The sequence below is a fragment of the Buteo buteo genome, chromosome 4 (assembly GCF_964188355.1).
Source record: "Buteo buteo chromosome 4, bButBut1.hap1.1, whole genome shotgun sequence".
NCBI lineage: Eukaryota > Metazoa > Chordata > Aves > Accipitriformes > Accipitridae > Buteo > Buteo buteo.
This window is the reverse complement of record NC_134174.1, coordinates 26,325,183-26,342,780: the sequence shown is the minus strand read 5'-3', so window position 1 is coordinate 26,342,780 and position 17,598 is coordinate 26,325,183. Positions and strand designations below refer to the sequence as shown.

Genomic DNA, 17,598 nt, shown 5'->3' with positions numbered 1-17,598 from the left:
GGACCCTCCCCCACCATCCCCACGGCACCGCTCCCCCCACCAGGTCAGAGAGAAGGGGGGGGGAAACGTTACATCCTTTATTGGGAGATGACCCCCGCGGGGGGCAAGGAGGCCCCCCCCCCAGTCCCCCCCCCCACTCCCTGGGGGGGTCAGACAGCAGGCAATAAATAACAGGGAAGAGGGGGGGAAACGGCCCCCCCCTGCTGCAGACAGTTTGGGGAGGCACCCAGCCCCTTCTTCCTCCAGCCCCCCCCTCCTCCAGCACCCCAAAAACAGTCCTGGGGTGAGAGCTGGGGCAAGGTGAGGGGGGGGAACAGGGTGAGGTGGGACCTCCTCCCCCCCAACTCCCACTCGGGGCAGGGGGGGCAGAAATGCAGCAGAGACCCCAAACCCCAATAAAGTGCCAAACTCTTTTGCTGAACCCCCACCCTTTGGCGGGGGGGGGGCACCCCAAACGGCAGCGGGAAGGAGATCCAGCACCCCATGCTCCCCAAAGGTGCCCCCCCAGCAGGGTTTCGGCAGCTCCCCGAGAAAGAGGAGGGAGTGGGGGGGGGGGGTGGGGTGGGTGTGTAAGGCCGTAAATCTGCCCCCCCGCGCCGCCTTCCCCACAGTCTCATTCACAGTGTTCGGCGGGAGAGGCGTGCCGCAGCGTGCCGTGCCACGCAGCAAGGATAGGCACAGGATGGCCGGGGATCCAGAGCGGGATGGACACGGCGTAGCTGGGGGGTGTCCCACGGAGAAGGGGGGGATCCCCCCCTACCCCAGGTGCTGCTCTGCCAGACGCTCACCTTGACAGCCCGACGTTTCCTCATCCCGTGCCAAAAAGCCGTCAGGAAAACCAGAAAGCAGCGTTGGCATCCAGTCATAGCGTTTTGGGGATATCCCCCCACCCCAATCCCAGCAGCAATCTGGCTCAGCAGAGGCTGAAGACGGAGGGAGCCTGAGCCCGGTATTTCTCATGGAAGTTCTTGAGGATGGGGACGAGGTTGTGGAAGGCCGGGCGGAAGGAAGCCTCTGCTTCCCAGCAGTTCTTCATCAGCCTGTAAATCTGGGGAGGGGAGCGAGGGAAGGGAGACAGAGAAATGTCCAGAAGCAGCATGGCCACCAGGATCTCATGGGGAATAAGAAGGGGGGGCTCTCACTTCTGGAATTCTGCCCGTGGCATTCGGACCCCTGACTTCACCTGTCCCTCCTCTCTTCCGCAGCAGTATGAAGGCTTTCCCATCTTTCCCCTTTACCCATTTTTCCTCCTTCCCCATTTTCCTCCTTCCCCACCTTTTCCCCTCCCCTGTTTTCCTCCTTCCCCAATCTCTTCCCCTTCCCCACCTTTTTCCTCCTTCCCCTTCCCCACTTTTCCCTTTCCCCATCTTCTCCCCTTCCTCATTTTCCTCCTTCCCCATTTTCCCCTTCCCTCCCCCACTTTTCCCCTCCCTACTTTTTCCCCTTCCCTTCCCCATTTTCCCCCTCTCCCAGGGGCCGGCACAGCCCGGTGGAGTGGATGGACGGACAGACGGACAGCCAGCGGGACGCAGAGCCTCACCTCGCAAGGACAGTCCTTGGGACTCGGCAGCCTCTTCCCCCTGTCCAGCAGCTCAATCAGCCGCAGCACCGTCATCTGCCCCTGCGTCGCCCCGATCATCTCGATGAATTTCTTTGGGGAAAGAGGGAAAAAGTCAACCTCAACCGTTGGCTCGGCAAGCGCCGCTGCGGTAAAGCCGGCATCGTGGGACTCACCACGGGAGGGCTCTGGCTGGAGTCGCAGCGGGTCAGGAGCTCATAGAGAGTCACCCCGAAGGACCAGACATCGGACGCGTAGTAAAACTTACACTCCTTGAGGCACTCCACGGCGTACCTGCGTGGTCAAGGCTGCCGCTGAGCGCCGGCACAGCTCGGCACGTGCCTCTGCTCACCGTACCCAATCCCGACGCCATCCTCCGCTCACCCCAAACCACCCCCCCACCCCCCCCCCGGTGAGGGGAGCCGTGCTCACCAAAAGACGGGGCTGTCCCCATCCTCGCAGACGCGGTAATACTCGTGGCCCTCAGGGATGGCTTTGGCTAAACCGAAATCCCCGATTTTCACCACGTTTTCATTTTCCAGCAGCACGTTGCGAGCAGCAAGGTCCCTGTGGATGTAGTGGAGGGAGTGCAGATAGGCCATGCCCTGGAGAAGGGGGAAAAGAGGGGGGTCAGAGACATTTTAGGGAGGTCAGAGCCATTTGGGGAAGCAGAGGAGCCCCCAGGAGAAGCCAGGAAGGTTTAGGCTTTACCTCACAGATCTGCTGGGCGAAGAGCAGGATGTGGGCCAGGCTGACGTTGTGCTTGGGCAAGTAGTCGCGCAGGCTGCCGAGGGGCACGTACTCCATGATCAGCTGCACGATCTTCTCTCCTGGAGGAGGAGGAAGGCAGCGTGTGAACCTTGTGGGGAGAGGGGAACAACCCAGAGACATCCCAAACCCCAGCCCTCTGCCAGGAAGGGGATCCGTCCCCCACTACCAGCCACCAAAAAACTTGAGGAATTGGGTTTTGAGTGTCTCTGCGCCGGCACTGGGGGTTGGACAACACAAGCTTGGGCTCTGCCGTTGGCATTCAACTATGATGCCGAGGGAAAAAACTCGGACGGGGAGAGAGACAGCGACCTCCCCGTGGCTGCCACCGAAGTCACCACGCATCCCCCCGGTCACCTTACCCTGCTCGCTGCAGCAACCCTTGTACTTGACGATGTTTTCATGATAAAGCGTCTTGAGGATCTCGATTTCCCTCTTCCAACTGGTCAGCAGCTGCTGGCTGCAGCCAGATTTGAGTGATTTGACGGCCACCATTTCCCCCGTCCCGTCGTTCGTGGGGTCATAGCAATACAGGCTCACCTTGCCAAAGTGACCCTGGCAAGGAGCAAGCACAGAATTTGAGATCCTGCCAGGAGAAGCTTTCCCGGCTTCCCCACACCAAGAACAGTCTCTTTGGAAGCCCTCCATAGGGGTCAATAAACTTCTCGGACAGAGGGGAAGTCCTCAGTGAAAACAGATTTAAAATATAAAGACTTTTGACCCTCGTCCAAATGCAGATTCTTTGGAAATCAGGCCGGAAAGAGGCTGGTTCACCCAGAGGCAACCGGAGTGTATGAATCATGCAGCAGCGCAAGGCACCGTGATAACCTGCTACAAGGGAAACATCCTCCTGACCAGCTCCGAGCCCCTCCGCGCTCCCCGACCCACCCAAAAGGTCTTAAGTTGCCCTCGGTATCGTTATCAGCTCCGTGGTCCATTGGGGATATATCGTATCAGTTCCTTCGGGGATTTAGAATCATAGAATTGTTTAGGTTGGAAAAGACCCTTCAGATGATCGAATGCCATCATTACCCTGGCACTGCCAACTCCACCACTAACCATGTCCCCAGGCGCCACGTCTACACATCTTTTAAATCCCTGCGGGGATGGTGACTCAACCCCTTCCCTGGGCAGCCTGTTCCAGTGCTCGACAACCCTTTGGGTGAAGGAATTGTTCCCAATATCCCATCTAAACCTCCCCGGGCACAACTTGAGGCCATTTCCTCTCGTCCTGTCGCTTGGGAGAAGAGCCCGGCCCCCATCTCGCCACAACCTCCTTTCAGGTAGCTGTAGAGAGCGAGGAGGTCTCCCCTCGGCCTCCTTTTCTCCAGGCTAAAGCACCCCGGTTCCCTCAGCCCCTTCTCTTGTCCTCCAAACCCTTCACCAGCTTCGTTGCTTTTCTTTGGACGCACAATCCCACCTCAGACCCTGCAGAGCCCTTAGAGCCGGGGCAGGAGATCGTGGAATCCTGGGACGGTTTGGGTGGGAAGGGACGCTTGGAGCTCAGCCCGTCCAACCCCCCCTGCCACAAGCGGGGCCGTCTTCACCGAGACCAGGGTGCTCAGAGCCCCGGCCAGCCCGGCCCCGAAGGGTCCCAGGGACGGACGGGGCACCGACCCCCTCCCTGGGCAGCCTCTGCCAGGGCCTCACCCCCCTCGGCGGGAAGAATTTCCTCCCTAGAGCTGGGCCGAATCGCCCCTCTTTTAGCCGAAACTCCTTCCCCCTTGTCCCAGCGCTGCCAGCCCGCCGAAAGAGTCTGTCCCCATCTTTCTGGGCAGCGCCGTGAGGTGCAAGAAGGTCTCCACGGAGCCGTCTCCCCTCCAGGCTGAACACCCCCAACTCTTCCAGCCCTCGGATCAGCTCCGTGGGCTCCTCCAGACCCGCTCCTGCAGGTCCCTCTCCTTCCTCTGCTGAGCGCCCCAGAGCTGGGAGCAGAATTCCAGAGGGGGGTGATGGGTGTTGAGATGCCACTTACCTCCCCCAGCTCCCGAATCTTTTTCAGGTAACGCTTCTGAAAGACGGTGGGGTCTGACACCGGGAAGTCGGGGTTCACTGAGGTGACGTCTACAAGGTCTGGAAACGAAAGGGTGTTGAGGGGAGAGCAGAGGTCACCCTGCCACAGAGATGCTTTGCACGTTTTCTCTCTCAACCCCTGTGCCCCGAAGAGTGCCTTTTCTTTTCCCTTTTTTACCTTTTTTCCCCTCTTTTTCCTTTTTTTTTCTTTTTTTTTTCCTTTTTTTTACTTCTTTCTGTTTCACTCTTTCCCTTTTTTGGCCTTTTCTTTTGCCTTTTCCCTTTTTTACCTCCCCTTTTGCCTTTTTTTTGCCTTTTTTGGCACTTCCTTTTTCCTTTTTTTCCCTTTTTGCCTATCTTTGCCTTTTCTCTTCCCCTTCCCCCCCCTTTTTTCCTTTTTCAACCTTCTTCTAAAAATTTTAACTTTTTTGACCCTGTTTAACCTTTTCCTTTCTTTTTTGCCCTTTTTTTCCCCTTTCCCCCCTCACCCAGGACAAAAGAGTCTCTGCAGCCACCCCCACCCCGCCACTGCCAAGGCCCCGACCGATTCAGGGTGCGGAGGGAACAACGGGGCCATAAACACCACCCCCCCACCCCACACCCCTGAGAAACCAGCATGTCCCCGGCTGTGGAGCCTCACTGTGCGGCTGGAGCTGGGTGAGATCCCGCAGGATGGTCCGGAAGGATGGCCGCTCGATGGGGGTGTAGTTCAGGCACTGACAGATGAGGGTGGCCAGCTCCTTGCAGGACGGCTCGGGCAGGCGATGTCTCTTCTCATAGAAACGTTCTTTCTAAGAGAGAAGAAAGAAAAACAGGTCTCAAACGGGGCCGGATCCATCCTGGAATGGGGGATGGAGAGAGAGGAGAAGGCAAGTCACCTCCGAAGGAGTGCGCTCCTTGAGTGGGACATCGGCGTCGAAGCAGATTTCCAGCAACGTGGTGCCAAAGCTCCATTTGTCAGCCGCAGTGCTGAGGTTTCCCACATCCCGGACGCATTCCGGGGCGATCCAGGGGATCCGGTCCACACGCTCTTTGGGAGAGGGAAGGCAAAGTGAGGCATTGCTGAGGATACAGCTGAAAAGACCCCATGAACACGGCGGGTGGGAAAAGCTCCCTGCAGGATCCCAGCCATCAAGGAGCTGCGATGGGATTGTCTCCAACAGCGGCTTTGAGGCCAAAACCGGCCACCGTCACAGAATTTGCACGTCCACACATTCAAAATGCCATATATCGCAGACATTAAGGTCTGACAGGCAGGCAAGACCTTGTCAAAACAGCTCTGGTGCAATCCACACTATTTATTAGCTACCTGGGCTGCAAGAGGGGAAAAAAAGCACCTGGATTTTTGGTTCAGAACGAGCACAGGTCCAGCCCCGCTCAGTTCGAGCACGGGATGAGTGTATACCTTCTCGAGAGAGCACCGTAAAGCTGACTCCGGGGTCGCTGAGCTTCACGAAAGGCACGGATCCATCTTCCAGCCCCTTCCTGGCCAGCAGGATGTTTTTTGCGCACACATTGCCGTGCACCAGGTTTTTGTCCTCCTGTGAAAACAAGGGGATACGGAATCTTGTGAGAAACTTCCACCGATGCCTCAGAACAAAGTCAAGTCTATGGATGACACAAGAAAATAAAAAGGCAGGGCTCCTGGCTCTAATTACCTGTGTCACCTCCCTGCCTCATTATCCCTTTGCACAAAGCTAAACCTGGGGGGGGGAATAAAAGGAACGCGAGGATTACCCAGCGCTGGCGTGCATGCCCTCACAAGCAGCTAGTGAGCTTTCCCCAGCTGCTGGCCAGAAGCCCAGCAAGCAGAGAAGGCAGCGTCCTCATCGGTGGCACTTCTCGGCTCGCACGGCCCCAAAATGAAGCCACAAGAACCGGGATTCAGCATTTGAAGTTCACATGCGCTACCTCAGCTGCTCACCTCCAGGAAAGAGAGAGTGAGGACAGGTTTTGTGAGGTGCAGGCAGGGCACGTTAATGCTAAAAATCTGTTCATCTGCTTGGAGGGCAGAGGAAAGCGTGACAGATCCTCCCTGCCACGCTGCCGGCAAGACCCAGGGGCGCAGCTGGAGCAAAAGGTGCTTGGAAGTGATCTCCGGCACAGTTCCCTGCCGGAAAAACCCCAGCTCCCAGCCCCATTACCAGGTAGCTCAAGGCACTGGCCAACTGCTTGGCCACGGTGATTTTCCAGCCCACGGTGACCCGGCCTTTCTCTTTCCGCAGCAGCACATCCAGAGGTCCATGTTCCACAAACTCCTCCACCATGATATCTGCGAAAGACAATGACATTTTCCTCAGCCCAGCCCTTGGCACGGCACAGGAGCCGATCGGCCCGGCTGGCAGTGGCCAAGGGAAAGGCACCAGCACAAGGTGAGGCCGGCTGCAGCAAAGGGTTGGGGGAGAGCCGCATGCTTACTCTCGGAACCTCGCACGCAGACTCCGTGCACGAAAGCCAAGTGGACGTGCGACACTTGGCTCATCAGGCTGGCTGTCTCAAAAAACGCCTGCGGGGAGAGGAGAGTGTCATGAAGGCAGCAGGTCTCTCGGAGCATCTCGAGAGTGGCTTGGAGCCATTTTCCCCCCTGTCCCAGCTCCCATTCCCCAGCCTGGGTGGGGGCTTACCAGGGCGATGTCTCTGTGGCTGGGATCCAGGACTTTGAGGACCACATGCATCTCCCGGCTGTTGTTATTCTGCTCGGTGGAGAAATACTCGGCTTCGTCGTCAGCCCCGGTGGTCCCGCAGACGTTCAGCACCCCATCATAGATGTTTGTGCGGGTGCCCTGCCCCAGGTGGGCTCGCTGCAGACAGACAGAGAAGGCACACGGGTGTCAGACCTCTAGGCACCGTGCATGGGGAGGGGGGGAATTTCAGCCTCGCACGTGCGAGCCGACTCTCCCCACTTCCCTCCGTGTCACCTCTGCACGCCACTGTGGATGGCAGGTAAGAAATTGCCTCCTGCCTGAACCATGCTGCCTCTGAACAGCTCTCTTCCCCCTCTCATTGAAAAGGGAAGGAATAAAGCGCCAAACCAAACTGCTCCACTTCTCTCTCCTCTTGACACCAGGGGCAGCATCCCCCCGATCAGGGGACCAGCTTCCTCCGGCCAACGTATTTACCCACAGCCCCCCGTAAACCCCGCTGCCCAGGAGGGCAGAGCGCACAACCTGAGTGATCTCGTTCTTGCGGATCTGGTGGAAGCTGAGCTGGGTCAGGTTAAGGATCTGCTTCGTGCTATCCTTCACCTTCCGCATGATCAGCAGGTCCGAAATCTCTGCAAGAGGAGGGAACAGACATATGCTAAAGCCCCTGAAACTACCGGATGCCCTTGTTCCTCGAGTCCAACGGAGGGAAGATCATCCATCCTCATACCTCCTGGTTTGGGTGGACAGCATCTCTTCACCGTGAAGCTTTCATCGCCAGATTTGAGCGTGCAGCCCTTGAGTACATCCAAGAGCTCCCGCAAAGTGGAAAACTCCCGGTCCCACCCTTCCAGCACAAAGGAGTTTCCTTTTTTTTGGATCCGGAACTGCCTGTACTTGAGGGCTCCCTGCACCCCAGGAGCCTAGGAAAGACAGCGTCAGGATAGAAAGCGTCACCCAGAAAGCTGGCAGCTCAGATCAGGTGCAGCCCAGCTCGTTCCTAATGAGACGAGCACCTCCCGGACCTCGCTGTTCCCAGGAATGCTGCACTGGGAATTGCATCTTACCTGCTGGTGGCCCCTTTTCACCACGGAGAGAATCATCCTGTTGAAGTCAAGGACACTCCAGCGGATGATGTAGAGCCCTTCTTCCTGCTCCTCCCGTCGTAGCTTGGCAAAAACAAACTCCTCCCTGGCAGCAAGGAGAAAGGGGAACAGCTTCGGATAAACCCCAAGGACACAGCACATCCTCCTTGATATCCCCAGGCCCCCCGTCAGGAAGAAGCCACTTACTGCATGGGCCCGTGGATGCCATTCAAGATGCTCATCACGAGTCGCGGCGGTGCCACTTCATGACACAGGTAGTGGCTGGAGTCAGCCGTGAGTCGGAAATAACCATCCACCAGTGAAACCAAGGAAAGCGCGCTCTCAGGGGATGGGAGAACCACTTCCTGGGAAAAGGGAGGGGAACCGAGCGTGAGAAGCCACTGAGTTAGAAGGTGAGAAGCCCAAAATCCACCTATCCCTCTGCCAGCCCAAGGAGGAGAGCGTAAAACTCTCGCTTGTTGGCATTAACCCTGGAAAAGATCCTTGTTCTTTCCAGCACTGCCTCCTCCCTGTCTCTGAAGCGCAACTACGGGCTCCCACATACGTTGCGACAGTCAGCGCGGGCAGCTGGGAGAGAACAAGTCCCACTTACCAGGCACTTGTTGTCCTGCCGGTTGATGCTGACCCTACAGTCCTTGACGACAATGTGTGTGATCTCCCGGAAATCACAGAAATGGACCCATTTTGGCTCGCTCCGCTCTGCTGGCTGAGTCGGCCCCTTGGGCTCCAGCTCTTTGTTTCTGCTCTTCCTCCCAAAATACCCACGATGGGAGAAGTTCTCGATGCTCTGCAGAGGCGGAGACAGAAGGGCATCAGTTCCAACCCTTCCTGCTGCTGGGAAATGGCACCACTAGGTCGCGGTGGCTACTGGCCAAACTGGGACAAGCTGAAAAAGGAACTTGGGGTGCCCAGAGAGCCTGAGGAAAAGCCCAAGAGCACGAGCTAAGGAAAAGGAGCCAGAGTGGGATGGGACTTGGATGGAAACGGCTCTTCCCGCCTGGCAGCGGGGAATGCAAGCACCAACCTACCTCTACAGGTATGGGCCGCCACTGGATCCCGGTTGTGCCGGTGACGAGGACTTCGTGGGTGACAGGTCGGTCCTTGGGGAGCAGCGCCTGCCCGTGCTCCAGCTGCGAATGTCCCCCATTAACGTACAGATGCACCTTTTCACCCTCAGAGGAGGTCTCCAAGGAGAGCACAGGGAAGAGCTCGCTCCCAAAGCGAGGTGCGAGGTGCTCCAAGGTAGCCAGGTATTTGTACATGATGTCCTGCACTGTCAGCTTGCCGGTGCTGACCGTGTGTCGCTGGAAACGCTGCACAAACTTCTTGAAGACGTTTTTCATGCGGAATTTGGTCAGGTAGTTGTTCTGCTGGATCTGGCGGTAGAAGGAACGTGGGATGCAGTCCTTGAAGCTGTGGAGGAAAGGAACAACCGGTCAGCAAGACCTCGCGGGTGCCTACAGCAAAGCATGCAGCTGATCTCTCCATCACCTAAAACAGCCCCAGACTCACTCCTGGTGAGGAGGACAGAGAGGAAAGAGGGTGAGAAATCAGAAGAAACCCTTCAAACAATCCCAGAGCAGAAAGTCCCCAGTCCCGAGGCTGTGAAGCCAAGCAATCACCTGTATTTTCTGGCCACTTCCTCAAGGGAGATGCCTTTTTTGATGGCGATGTGCGAGAGGTGAAGCACGGCCATGCCCAAGCTTTCATTCTTGAACCTCTGGATCTCCTGTTCAGTCTGGAGATCTTTCAAAGACGCAACGTCATTGATGAATTCAAATTTCCCCTATTAAAGAGAAAAAGTTGAATAAAGGGGGGGGCAAAAAACCCTGTGCTGACTTCCAGGGTGCTTTTTCTTGTCTTTTTTTATTTTAAAGGTTAATGGGATCCCCTTCAGCTCGGCTCCCAGCCTCCCAGGGAGGCTTCAAGCAGGACAAAAGCTTTCCGAGGGCAAAACTACAGCTGTGTTTGTCCTCTAAACAAAGCCCTTGCAGATGGAAAAACAGATCTTGACAACAGGGCTGAGCCGAATCCAGCCGGATCAAGAAAATCACCCAGGTTTCCACAACTCCAGGTGCAACCGAGCCTCCAGCCCGTCAGCCTGGTTTGTTACCTGCTCAAACAGATACTCGAAGGACGATTTGTCGAGCAAGGCTCCTCCTTGCAGCTTCTCATCGGCGGAATCGCTCTGTCGGGGCACATTGCGATAAACCGCTGGTTCCTTGTCGTTCATCCCATGCCAATTCCGAAAGTAGTACCTGGAGGGGAGAAGGAGAGGAGAGCGGTGCTCGCCTGCGGGGACGGGAGGGCTGTGGTCTGTCCCTACGCTCTCTTGCAGCTGAAAGCAGCCGAAAAAGATGGCCTGGTTTTGCCTCTAAAGCCAAACCCGGGTCCAGTGGCTGCCCTGGACCTGCTCAAGGCTCATTTTACCCATAAATCTGCTCCTTCCATCCAGCACAGCTGCCTGCCCCTTCCCCAGAGGCTGCTGGGGGACTGGAGCCAGGTCCCAAAGAGGGTTTTGCAGAGGTTTTCTCACCGACTGTCTCAAGGGAACGGGGGAAAGGACCAGCAGATGAGAGCTCTGTCCTGCCCCAGCACAGCCAGGGGCCGCACTCTAGGCTCAGAGTGGTGGGTTTTACGTTTGGGGTTTTTTTTAAGAGCCAAACTTCTTGAAATCCCACTGCCAACACGAGAACCAGCCATGTCTTCAAAAAATGTGACCTGAGCACAAGGCAACAATTCAGACACCGGGAGGCAAAGGGGAAGCAACCTCTTCCTGCCACCAAAATGGGTTCCTTTAAGCTTTTTCCTCTACATTTTATGACCAGCTGTGCCGTACAGCACGCCGAATACGAATCCATCAGCAGAGCTTCATGAAAGGGACCCTAATTAACTCTGGCTGCAACCAATCCTGACCCGCAAATGCCTCTTTAGCAGCAGTGCTCCCCACAATGCTGTTTCGCAGCCAAGTTTTCGTGCTGCCAGCCCAGGGGCCCCAAAAAAATGAGAGCAGCTGGGGCGAGGAGCGTCCCCCCCACAAAACGCCACATCTAAAAAAACATCAGCACAAAGAGAACTCTGCGGGCAGAGTGAGCTTCCGTTCCCACTGCTCAACCCCCAAAGCCGCATCTCTGCCTGCGGTTAACACGCCGGGGTTATTTCGGCGCTCGCGCTGCAGGCGCCTGTGCCAGCCAAGTGGCATCGAAACCAGAGCCGAAGGAAAAGGACTTTCTGACCCAAAAAGTCAGAGCCCTGCAACTTATCTGCGGTCAGAGAGCTACGGATCATGGTGCTCTCCTCCTGCGGGGCCAAGGGATGTGGAGGTGCTGGCCACGAGGACTCAAAGCCTTCCTCCCTGCACACTGGGAAGTGTGGCTCCCATTTCAACCTTCCTTGGACGACACGGTACAGCTACGTGTGCAACGATATCCCGGCCAGGCACGGGAGCGAGCTTGGTGCCTCAGAGACCGTTTTCTGCCGCACTGATTGTGTTTGGCGCGACGGACGGCTGAGGAGAGAGGCCTTGGCCCGATACGCCACGGTTCCCCAGGAAGAAGAAGGTATTGCAAGTCGTATAAAACAGGCTAATAAATCTCCAAGCCAGGTTTTCTGTTTCTCCCTCGCTTTTACCTTCGCTATGACTCAGACACCATGAAAAAAAACAAACCCAAAAACCCCAAAACCAAACTAGCCTGAAAAAGCTCTCCTAATAAAATCGCCAGTGGCAATGTTTTGGGAGGAAACACTAAGATCGTCGTCCCCGTCATCTCCAGGGAACCCGAGTATCTCGCAAAGACATCTACAAAAAACAGCTCTTGCCTTCCTGGGAACCCAGCTGGCAATGCCACAGCCCAGGGCTTGCTCCGAGGAGCCCTTGGGTGTTTGCTGTTGGTCTCAAAACACTTCAAAGGGGACATTGTCCCACTCGGGGACAGAACTGAGAGGGGGAAGTGCAGGCTGAACCAGTCAGGGAGATGGAGGGTGAACGGCGGAGGAATACGAGGAACTGGGAAAGGAATTTTTCCACACTGAAGGAGAGGCAGGGGCTCCAAACATGTCCTGTTCCTCATTTAATCCTTCCGAGTCCAATTTAGACCAGCCCTGCTGAGTTTGCTCGGTTCCCCAACCCTGTGCCAACCTCCGCAAACATTTTCCAGGCAAATCTGGAAACAGGTAACCCGAGGGCAGAAAAGCAAGCGACGTTATTTCCAGTGCAGCCCTATTAAAGCCTGGCATGTCTCTGCTCCGCAAGCAAGAGGAGCTTGGCAGCTCCGCAGGGCTCCAAAAAACACGGCAGCAGGGGACGGAGGGGAGGGAACCGTCCTCACCTCATGCGGAAAAGCAGGTTGAGATTGGTGTCTTTGCTGATTTTGAAGAGGTGGTTGGGCGGGAGCCAGACTCGGCTCTGGGTGTCATAGAGGGCGAAGAGGCTGTAGCACAGCGGCGTGATGCCTGCGAAGAAAACATGATTCCCCTGAGGTGCTGTCGAGCCCGCAAAAATTCACAGTCGATAGAAAGAAAAACCCCAACCCTTTCTTCACCCCTTTCTTCCCAACTGCTCGCTTCTTCTGGCAGCACAAACCCATCCACACTACTGACACCCCACCTCCAGGGACTGAGACGTCCTCCTCGTCCCTGCTCGCAAATGTCAGAGGCAGGATAGTCTTTAAAAACGCCATTTAAAAGAGAGCGGCACGTCTGCTGTCCTTCTGGTGTGCTCAGGGAAAGCCAGCTGGCCAGGGGAGCCTCAGCAGCTTTTATTCCAAAGAAACCACCGTGCAGAGCTGCTTAGACTGCAGCAAGGGGAAGGGAAGTTAATAAAACCCTTGGAAAAGGTGAACTGAGTGATTTGCCAGTCAAACCTTAGGAGAGAGCTAAAACCTTTGTCTAAAAGTTAGAAGAGACATCAGCTACCCTTAATTCAAACCAACATGGCTGTGAAATGGCCCCTCAGACCAGGAAAAGCCCAAGCGCAGGTGCCCTGCACGATTTTTGCAGCCCGCCGGGAGAAATACATAGCAAGGGGAGGCAGAGTGCTCATTAAACGGGGATGCTGATGAGTCAGAGGTGAAGTAATTGCTCTTCAACTCATCATGCTCCAATAACTCCCAGACCCGCTGGCCTGAGCCTTGGGGTAGAGTCATGCCACCCCGCTTCTCAGGAACTCTGGAGCAAGTGAGGATGCCCAAATTACGACAGAAGGATTTGCTAACAGCCAGTTATCAGGAAGCTGCTGCTTAAAAACAACACAAGAGCTCAGATTTTCAGATAAAGCAGCTTAGATGGACCCAGAGATTGGGAAACTGGAAATTTCTCAGCCCCGGGACACAAGCCGGTTTGGTATTGCGGTCTCAGATGAGAGATGGAGTTCCCCGGTGCTCACCGATCCTTCGTGCGAGGTCGATGCAGATCTCCTCAGCGCTGAGCGTGCCCTGGGCGTAGGTCTGGCACCGCTCCTGCTCCTCCTCGCCACTCCAGTGCAGGCAAACCTTCAAGCCGCTGCTCGCCAAGAAGCAACAGCCTTCGGCGTCCGACTCACTGTGCTTCACCGTGCATTGGCACAGAGACATGGCGACAGCCCCCGAACACGCCCCAGCTGGGAAGAAACAGAGAAATAAATAAAAACAAGCATTAGCAAAGTGCAGAGCACCCCATCACCAGTCTGTCCCAGTCGGGTAACTGGGCGCCCTCCACTCCGACACTGGGATTACACACCTCGCCGTCAGATGAAGCATAACTCGGTGCCGAGCTCCGAAGGCGGTGCGGGAAGGGTGGCTGTTATCACCTGGGACGGGGGGGAAGCGATCTGTCGGTGAGACCAGGAAAGCCGGATCCCTCCGGGTCTCCCCACCCCACAGCGCTGGCATCGCTCCCACTCTCCCAGTTCTTCTCCCCAGTCTCTCCCAGCAAAATCTGGCTCCGATTCCCCAGCTCCTTTTTTGCTGACAAAGGCCAAGGAGATCTCACTGCCGCAGCTCGACTTCCTCCAACGGCGATAAACACCGCAGGGAGCTCTTGCTGAGGGCCAGGACTCTCACGTGTCTTCGCTCTCTCGGCTTAGCGAGCTCGCAGCAAGCTCGCCGCGCAGCTGAGTGGGGCTTTTCACCTTTTAAATGAACCCAAGGCTGCAAGAGAGCTGTGCCAAAGCTGCGCCCTCCATCCAAACAGCTCCACCGTGCCATATCGATGCCAAACACAGTGTGGAGAGAAGGACCCGGTGACTTTATCTCCTGCTAAGGGACAGGATCAGCCCCATGCCACCATGCCGTGATATGGCAAAGGAAACCAACCTGCAGAGCAAACCCTGGCACTCTGGCTGGGTCAAAAGCCTTTTCGAGCACCGTGCTCCACTCCCCACGTCCCCGTCATGAGGGTTCCCTCCATCCCACACCCCGGGGAGCAAGCAGAGAAGTGAAACAAGTAGTTCTCGCCCCAAAAAGCCGCTGTTTTGGGTGCGGGGCAACGTTTGCCTGGGTTACAAAAAAATGAGAGGTACCAAAAGAAACCCCTTTTTCCAGGAATTGTGTGCCAGGGTGGGGGTCTTCCCCCTTCAGGAAAGCGCCTCTCCAGATCCTCTCAAGGCAAAGCATGTGACGGCATTACTTCAGCTTCCGCCTGCAGGCGCGGAAAGATCCCGAAGCCAAACCTTGGCAGATTTCCCCCAATTCCCTCCTCGGGAGGAGAGCAGAATCCGAAAGAGGCGGCTGCTCCATTGGCTTCCTCATTTCTAAAAACCAGGGGAAGCGGGCGGAACTGGTCACAGCACCCTGAAGCGGGTCAGCAGGAGCTCAGCACCCCAAAAAAACGATAAATAACCTTTAAAAGGCAACTTTTTTTTTTTGGCATCCGAACTCACTGCTGACAGTGGACGCAGTGAGAGGGCTGAAATGGGGATTGGGATTGAAAAATGGGATCCAAAGCAATATGGATTTCCCCAAGCAACAGGTTGGCAAACAAAATAAACGCCCCGGCCCCTCCTGCTTGGAGAAGCCTGAGGGTTCCTCGCGCAGCAGGATCCAACCTTCCCCTTGCTATTAGCCATAATGGGGGCAAATGCTGACAACGCAGGGCACAAACCTTCCCGATTTCACCCCGATTTTGGCCTCCGCAGTCACGGTTTCTTCTACCTGGGCGTCTCAGGCTCCAAGCACAGGCCTGGGGATGGGGGGGGGAGAGGGAAGTGAGTTATAAGCCATGTTTTGCAACCTCGGTGCGGCTGCACTCCCAAAAGACGCGGCTGGTGAGGATTTTGCCACTCTCTGCTCGAGATTTGGCACGCGTTCAGCTATGGCAGACTCGGGTCACCACCAGGGATGGATTTTGACCCATTTCAGACTCTCAGAGGGGGGTTCCCCCCTCCCACACACAGCCAAGCTGTAGCCCCTCAAGCCTCTGGTCACATCCCCATGCCGCTAATGGCACCCGCTGGCCCGTTTCCCCCCCGATCCCGTGTTTCTGAGCGGGGAGTGGTGTACACACATGTTTTCTGTATGTTCCTGGGGCGGCAGGACAGAAAACCGCCTGGCCACCAGCACTGCCACAGCACCAGCACTGGCTCAGGGAGCTCCCCCCTCCAGGAGCTAAAAGCGGCAGCAGGCTTTGGTCATGGGGCAGCCTAAACGGGGTGCAAAGTCCAGCGCTGGCTGGGAAAGACGGAAGCGCCAGGGCCGTGGGGACCACCCGCCCCACGGCGGCATGGGACAGGGGAACGTGGGCAGCTGCCAGCTGGTGCCGGTGCCACTTCCCGCAGGCAGCCGAGGCCTAACGCCATGCGACCGTCCCCCCGCTTCAGCCCCCCCTATCCAGACCCTCACAGCCCACAGCCCCACACATCCTGACCCTCTGCATCCCCCAGCCCCACATATCCTGACCCGTTACACCCCACACATCCTGACACAGCCCCCCAACCCCGAAGCCCCCAAGCCCCATGTATCCAGAGCCCCCGCACATCTCACAGCCACGCACGCCCTAACACCCGTGTGCCCCATACTGCCGGGGCCCCCAGCCTGAAATCTCCCGAGCCCCCATATCCCCCAACCCCACATCCCCTGACATCCCTGCCGGGCTCACAAACTCCGACCCCCGACCCCACATATCCTGACACCCTCAGCCTAAACCCTCCTAGCCCCACACATCCTGAGACCCTCAGCCCCACGTATCCTGACACCCCCACCCCAGACTCTCTTAACCCCACACACCCTGACCCCCAACCCTGAGCCTCCTAGCCCCACATATCCTGATCTCCTAGCCCTACATATCTTTACCCCCCCCAGTCCCACACATCCTAACCCCCAGCCCTAAGCCTCCTAGCCCCGCATATCCTGACACCCCCACCCCACAGCCTCTTAACCCTGCACATCCTGACCCCCCCCAGCCCCCTGAGCCCACAGGCCCAGACACAGCCCCCCCCAGCCTCCCCTCAGCCCCCTGACACCACATCCTGACCCCCCAGCCTCCTGACCCCACAGGCCCGGACCCCCCCCAGAGCCCTGACAGCACATCCCGACCCCCCCCCAGCCCCCTGACACCACAGGCCTGACACCCCCCAGCCCGCCCCACAGCCCCCTGACCCCACAGGCCCGGCCACCTCCCACAGGCCCCCGACCCCCACACACACCCCAGATCCTGCCCCTCGCCCCTCCCGGCCCCCCCGGTCCGCTCCGGCCCGGCCCCCCCCTCGGCTCGTACCGGGCCCCGCTCCCCGCCGGCCCGGCCGCCGCTCCGGCTCCCTCCGCCCCGCAGAGCCGCCGCCTCCCATTGGGCCCGAGAGACGCGCGCTGCCATTGGCCCTCCGCCGCCACGCCGCCACGCCCACACGCCTTCGCCCCATGGGCGGGGCGCCGAAGGCTGCCCCGCCCCGCGAAGGCTCGGCGGCAGCGGCTATTGGCTGAGGAGCGGGGAGAGGGCGGAGCCTGGGCGCGGTAGGGGCCACAGCTGGATGCAAACCAGAAGGGGCGGGGCTGGGGCGGGCGCAGCTGGATCCAAAACAGGGGGCGGGGCTAGGTCGGGCACAGCTGGATCTGGGGCACAGCTGGATCCAAACCCAGGGGTTGGGCACAGCTGGATTAGGACCACAGCTGGATAGAACCCGGGGGGGGCAGGGCTGGAGGGAGCACAGCTGGATTGGTGGCACAGCTGGATCCAAAACCAGGGGCGGGGCTGGCACAGCTGGATCCAAACTCGGCAGGGTGGAGCTGCAGGGGGCACAGCTGGTTTAGGGACACAGCTGGATCCAAACCCAGGGGTGGGGCTGGATTGGGGCACAGCCCAATGGGGCAAACAGCTGGACAGTCCTGGGCACAGCTGGATCGAAACGGGGGGGGGGGGGGGGCAGAGCTGTAAGGGCTCGCAGCTGGATCTAAGCCAGCTGAGGGCAGGGGCCACATGTGGATAGAGACCCAAATTGGGAAGGGGGGGTTGTCACCCCAAATCCCCCAGGGGGGTGTGTCTGAACTCTCCCCCCCACACCGCCAGGAGCTGGCAGGGTGGGGGGGGCCGCAGTCCCCTACTC

At 57.7% G+C, this 17,598-nt stretch overlaps 1 protein-coding gene across 3 annotated transcripts; it reads right to left on the bottom strand.

Annotated features, from left to right (window-relative positions):
- Positions 1 to 47: 47 nt before the first annotated feature.
- Positions 48 to 16,855, bottom strand: TYK2 (tyrosine kinase 2). Of its 3 annotated transcripts, XM_075025157.1 has the most exons (26): positions 16,776 to 16,855; positions 15,165 to 15,242; positions 13,803 to 13,872; positions 13,471 to 13,683; positions 12,416 to 12,539; positions 10,201 to 10,345; positions 9,710 to 9,873; positions 9,116 to 9,500; positions 8,680 to 8,874; positions 8,274 to 8,431; positions 8,049 to 8,172; positions 7,712 to 7,904; positions 7,507 to 7,613; positions 6,964 to 7,140; positions 6,758 to 6,845; positions 6,484 to 6,611; positions 5,745 to 5,880; positions 5,218 to 5,369; positions 4,980 to 5,130; positions 4,302 to 4,399; positions 2,689 to 2,881; positions 2,270 to 2,388; positions 1,991 to 2,163; positions 1,735 to 1,852; positions 1,541 to 1,651; positions 48 to 1,048 (listed from the first exon to the last, which is right to left on the bottom strand). In XM_075025157.1, exons 4-26 carry the CDS (start codon positions 13,655 to 13,657, stop codon positions 914 to 916), a joined length of 3,561 nt encoding a protein of 1,186 aa, XP_074881258.1. In that variant the 5' UTR covers positions 13,658 to 13,683; positions 13,803 to 13,872; positions 15,165 to 15,242; positions 16,776 to 16,855; the 3' UTR covers positions 48 to 913. The 3 variants fall into 3 exon arrangements, with proteins under 3 accessions (XP_074881258.1, XP_074881260.1, XP_074881259.1); XM_075025159.1 differs by lacking the exon at positions 13,803 to 13,872; XM_075025158.1 differs by lacking the exon at positions 16,776 to 16,855 and having other exon boundaries at positions 15,215 to 15,237.
- Between the last annotated feature and the right edge of the window lie 743 nt (positions 16,856 to 17,598).